This window comes from Trypanosoma cruzi, genomic scaffold (assembly GCF_000209065.1).
Source record: "Trypanosoma cruzi strain CL Brener 1047053517159 genomic scaffold, whole genome shotgun sequence".
In the NCBI taxonomy this organism is placed as follows: domain Eukaryota; phylum Euglenozoa; class Kinetoplastea; order Trypanosomatida; family Trypanosomatidae; genus Trypanosoma; species Trypanosoma cruzi.
Genome location: NW_001849566.1, coordinates 201,617 through 207,332, shown reverse-complemented (window position 1 = coordinate 207,332; position 5,716 = coordinate 201,617). Strand labels below are relative to the sequence as shown.

Below are 5,716 nucleotides of genomic sequence, written 5' to 3'. Positions count from 1 at the left end.
TCTCTTGAGGCCGTCTCCTTCACATCCGCCACAACCCTCAATGATGAATTAATCGCCTCATTGCGTGAGGCGCAAAAAACAATGCTTGGTCTGCCCGCGCTGAATTGTCGTATGAGACCAAACAACTTAAATGAAAGAAAACGATCGAACGCAAAGGGATTATTGGAGGTGCTTGGGTACGACAGAATTCGTAATGTCAGCGGCACAGGCCTGTCTGCGGAGGTGAAGGAGAAAGCACCACCAGGCTCCACTTGAAGCCATTCCGCAAAGTCCTCAATGTTGGGAAGCGTACCACTGGTGGCAACAAACCGAGTGGAATAGAAACGAGGTCCACGACTACTCATGGAAGCCTTAATGGCTTTCATGCGACTCACAACCGCCTCCAATGCGGCCCCTCTTTCTTCGCTCACGGTGTGTACTTCGTCCAAAAGTAGCAGAGCAACCGATGCCACCAAACTCCAAATCACCCCTTCTTTCCACCTACGCGTGATGCTGTCCCATCGCTCTGGTGTTGTAATGATAATATCTGCATTGGGAACTTCGAGTAATCCACCCTCTTGCCCTCGTGACTGCTCTTGATCCCCTGTTTCAAGAGCCACAGAAAGAGTTGGAAACATTTCCCGCCATATTCCATACTTCTCGCTGGCAAGTGCCTTAATTGGGCATATGTATACGGCTTTACTCTCCGATGCACCCTCGCAACCGACCGCGCTGCCGGCGTTTGAGGAGTTGGGAAGAAGACGGTCCCGAAATAGGCGCAGCATCGCCACCTCCAAAAGGGCAGTCTTCCCGCTGCCAGTCGGTGCGGCTACGACGACGTTGGCATCACACTGGAGTAACGTCGGGATGACATTCTCCTGCACACGGGTAAAGTTCGGGTAGGGAAGGTAGGAGATGAGTGGTCCAAGACACTCACGTGCAGTTGACATCAGAGGAAGATGTCCCTCCTCACCACACTTTTCCCCTATCCCAAAAAAGACAACAGCCCTCCTTCTTATTCTTCACGGAATGTACGCATTCATTGCATGTTTTTCAGTAAAAAAAAAGAAAAAAAAAAAAGAAGCAAACAGAAAACAAAAATTCATTTTCATCAATAGCATAAACACTGCCTTCTCTTCACATTTAAAGCACTGGTGGATCGAAGTTCCGACCCATTTAAAGGAAGGCTCCCCTTTTCTTTCGTCCGTTTGGGTTGAATTTATTTTCCCATCAAATTAAAAGAAAAAAAAACCCACACACATGCCTCTCAAACATTGGAACAATGGCACCAGGTTTATTTGTGTGTTCATTCCACCACCACTGCCCATTCGGACCCCTCCGCCGGTCAACTGTTTTTACCCGGAAACTTAAAAAAAAAAAAGAAGGCGCGGCACTCCCCGATACAGGAATGGTGAAGCAAAGGAAAGTGCATGGTGCCAGCTGTTCAACGCCTCTTTTCCCCGCTTTCCGCACGGGACAGCCCTGTTGAATCGCCCGCTCCAGCGCTGAAGTAGAGCACCATGCCAGCACCCACAATAAACATTCGTAATTGACGAGGGAAATCAATAAAGCAGCTGCAAATGCCTGTTGTGTCACAGTCCATGCGTGTAAAATTGCAGCTTTAGGAATGATACTTTTCGCGATGGCATCCTTCTTCCAATTGTCAAGAATGTTAACACTTGTGCAGCCTCCCACATGTTACACATGAAGTCCAATCGCATCTTCCACACGGCGGCAAAAAAATTCCTCTGTTTTTTTTTTTTCTTCGACCAGGTTCCCGCAATACGCTTCGATGTGACTCAACCCTCATTCCTTCTCCGTTTTGTTGTTGTTGTTGTTGTGGCGAGAGTGTGTACACTTTGATGACGCTCCGTCCTTGGCGTGGCATCTTCCGCACCACCGCAGTCAGCAGCAGTGCGGCTTGCATGGCCTTGTCAACTTACTGGCACAATACAATAGCAGCATAACCATGCCGCAAGGTTGTAATAAATATTAAATCACAAAAGGCGTAAATAAATCGTTCTTTTTTTTTTTGGTTTATTAATTATTTATTTTGTCTGAAATTTACAAAGCAGTTAACTCTTCACAAAAGACACCGAGAAGAATGCTCGTGACACTCTGTGATGACTAAAATGCAGTTAACGTGAGGAGTTAGACATTTGACGGCAACTCATAAATCCACCCGTAAAGTGACTTTTACTCGTCCCCGTTGCTGCTGGTCAAGAGTGCAATTCCAGTCAAAATTGAAATACAGGCCAAGACAACGGACAAAATAAAAATAACTAAATAAATATAAAAGGGAAATTTATAAATATAAAAAAAAGAGAATGCGACCATGAACCAAATGCAATACATTAATCAAAGCTCATTTCATAATTCGACTTCGATTGAAAAACAAGCAAAAAAAATCTTTTTGAGAGTAGACAATGCACAAATACACATGTGGATAAGTACAGAAATTTACAAATAATCCTCCCGCCAAAATTTGATAAGAAAATCGGGTAAAGACAGAGAGAAGGCAATTGGCAAGGGTGTAGAAAAACATATATTATTGTTATTATTATTATTATTATTATTATTATTATTTATCTTTTCTATTTTTAAGTGTGTCCGTCGCCGCCTCATTACAAGGTCCAGTAAACCTTTCCAGTGGCAGTTATGGCATGCAGAGCCTTGAGAACTTCCCCCTGAGAGGCGGTTGTCTCGAGGAGATTGAGAATGCCCTTTTCAGAGGAGACACCCCCTGCCTCGTGCATTGACGCAACTGCACGAAGAGCCGCAACCCAAGAACAATGTTTCGTGGCGCCCAAAACATCATCGTAGACCGCAGTTGGAAGTCGCACGCCATGCGTATGGGCCCGCTCCATCCAAAATAACGCACTTTTCCAGCGACCAGCGAGCACGGAAGACTCAATGCAGAAACTTAGTTCTGCCTGCGTAAAGGCACCACAGTTAGAAAAGCAGGCCGCCATGGCTCGAGATGCAAGTAACCATTTTCCCTGCTTTGCCACATAAGAAGACAAGAGTGGAAAAACAGCAAACTGCTTGCGTACTACCATGGATGCCATGAAGTGTGCTGCAAGCTTCCAGTGTCCTGATTGGTCGGTGAGGGTGCGAGCCAACACACAAGCATCATTCTCTGTCATCGAAAGAGGACAAACATATTCTTGCAGCTTCTCCCCAACATGTGAGGGAAGCACTGTTGGATCCTGAGCGATGATGATCTTCAGGAAAGAGTTGAAGTTCATCACGTTGGGCTTTTTAAAATAAAGTGCAGTCGCCAAGTCCACGAAATTGTCCGGTATAAGTGGAGAATCCTTCACTTTGGAATTGGACGTTTTTAGCCAATGGGCAGCCAGTTCTCTACCGCATGGTGTATGCAGACACCTTAGCAGTACATCCACGACAGAATCTGGTTCATGCAACAACATGTGATCGTAACATTCTTGTAACCGTTCTGCCCGACGGTCAGCAACCAAAGGAAGTATGACATGATATAAAAACTGTAATTTTTGACTTTTTAATGACCTTACATCGCCAGCAAAGTATTCTATACGACTCTTGTGACCCGCATTACCCATAACACTTGCCATGATCCGTGGAATTCGTGGCTGCCGCTCCTGCTCCACATACTCAGTGTATAGTTGTAAGGCTTCTTCCCAACAAAATTTGGCATTCACAGTGAGACAGCATGCATAAACAGCTGGGGTCCACTCAGCATAAAAAGGTTTTACAGCGTGATAGAGCGCCAGGCTGTCTTTCTCATCATGTCTACAGGCATCGAACAATGCTACTAACACTCCATCTGAGAGAAGAACCTCTCTCGCATGTGCCAGGTAGCATTGTACTGCTCGCTGCGTTTTCCCAGCCAACAGGAGCGTCTGTATCGCTGCATCCAAGTTCTTCTTGGTGAGGTATGCATAATGACTGCCCATCTGTGCTCCTTCTGTCACATTCAGCGCGGCCTCCCAAAGACCCTCTTGCTGTATAGCCTCATACAGGCAATACACCTCCGCCAGAGAGTACCTATTGAGACTTTCCGCCACTTCCATCGCAGAGTACTGAAGAAGATCCTTAACGGGTGGACGACGTTGTTTTACCGGATTGAAACGACGGTGCGGAACACACGGATACTCGTACAAAACATCCCCAGCAAACTTGCCAGCAATACTGCTACTGACAATTGTGTCGTTCTTCACAGAAGCGTTTTCCGTTACTTCCTCAACATCTTTTCCTGAAAGTAACGCACATGGTATCGTGCAGTTCCGAGAGGCAGCCTCAGCTCTCCGTTTCGCATATGCGTCATCTCCTGTTAACAAGGAGACCGTCTTGTAGACGCTAGACCTCACCAAATCCCCACGTTTTGCCCAGAGCAGAGGGGAAGCAGATGCAACAATAAGAAGAATATCATCTAGCCCAAAAGGCAACATAATAATCGGCGCACGCTTCACGAACACACATACACAGGACAATATCCCACACACCCTGCCCTGCAATTCTCCTATTCCCCAGCTTCTTAGCAAGAAAAGAGACCGTAATGCAAAGGGAAAGAAAAAAAAAAGGGCAACAACAACGACACAAAACAAAAACAAGAAAAAAACAAAAAAAAAAAAAACCATTTTCTCTCAATTCACTTTTGAATCCAATTTATGCAGCAATGCATTGTGCAGATGACATCACTCTTCCTTCGTTCCCACTCGACTTTTTACTTTGGAAGGTTTTTTGTTTTTCTCTGCGACAAATACAAAACTCAATTTATTTCTTTTGTGTGTGTTGATTTGATTTTATTTTTTACATCCCCCTCTGCCCCCACCGCTCTAGCGCTTTTCAGTTTCTCAGTTCATTTTTTGCCGTTCTAAATCACAACTTTCCTCTCGGCAACTTCACTATCTAGCACGACCGCAGCCAAAGGCTTCTAATCGCAAACAGTACAAATACATACACACAGCCAATTCTCATCACCCACGCATCTGCAAACTTTCAGTTCGACACGAATCGAGGCCCATCCATGAGGTAAACTTCACCAATGCGGCCTCCAAACGTGACTTGAGGGTAACAACTACGTGTTGCATTCCACTGAGGGATCCGGCCATCATCAATTCGTTTCCCCTTTCCATCGTGAATGGAGAGCTTTGCGTGTTTAACGCTCGGGTGTACTGTCACTCGGAGTATAAATATGTACCTAGTGTCGCCACAGGTCACCACCCAAAGATGACTCAAATCGGGGGTGCGATTCGCCGACCACGACTTTAGGCCGCCCCCAACACCGACGCCAATGCCCACCCACTCACCGGGATCCTCCACCCGCAATGCCCACTGGAGACATTTCGGCTTCGTCCAAATGTTTTTCTTGCCATCGCCATGTGCAATAAGTTCATGAATGGGCACATCAAGTACGCACGTTCCACGGCATCCCGGAATGGCCATCCATTGAATCTGATGACGTCGCCGGACCGCACCAGGACTCTCCTCTAACCCAAAATCCATGCCCTCATTGCGGTGCAAAATCGGTATCGATCGCCTTCGCGGTGATTCCTTGGGTATCCTGTGACAACCGTTAGTGTTTTCCTTAAGGCCGTGGTTTCCATATAAGGAGGAACGTGGTCTCGGTATTCCACTAGACGGCCTGCTCTCTAAGTCTGTATTCCTATTCACCACCTGAGTTTGATCCTCCCAATCCTGCTGCTGCTGCTGCTGCTGCTGTTCCGGTTCAAATTCTCGCCACCCCATGCCCGTG

The 5,716-nt window shown here is 46.4% G+C and overlaps 3 protein-coding genes across 3 annotated transcripts, besides 6 other annotated features; all 3 read right to left on the bottom strand.

The window, feature by feature from the left end:
- Positions 1 to 929, bottom strand: Tc00.1047053506873.4 (RNA helicase, putative; the record flags this gene model as incomplete). Its single annotated transcript, XM_799248.1, has 1 exon — positions 1 to 929. A coding segment is annotated over one exon (929 nt), but the record flags the coding sequence as incomplete, so codon positions are not given.
- Positions 1 to 5,716: a sequence feature (heterozygous, non-Esmeraldo-like haplotype).
- Positions 1,038 to 1,080: a sequence feature (A-rich).
- Positions 2,249 to 2,304: a microsatellite.
- Positions 2,526 to 2,565: a microsatellite.
- Positions 2,604 to 4,409, bottom strand: Tc00.1047053506873.10 (hypothetical protein, conserved; the record flags this gene model as incomplete). The annotated part of the gene is made up of 1 exon (XM_799246.1): positions 2,604 to 4,409. One exon carries the CDS (start codon positions 4,407 to 4,409, stop codon positions 2,604 to 2,606), a length of 1,806 nt encoding a protein of 601 aa, XP_804339.1.
- Positions 4,533 to 4,591: a sequence feature (A-rich).
- On the bottom strand, positions 4,960 to 5,716 carry Tc00.1047053506873.20 (hypothetical protein, conserved; the record flags this gene model as incomplete). Its single annotated transcript, XM_799247.1, has 1 exon — positions 4,960 to 5,716. A coding segment is annotated over one exon (757 nt), but the record flags the coding sequence as incomplete, so codon positions are not given.
- Positions 5,659 to 5,682: a microsatellite.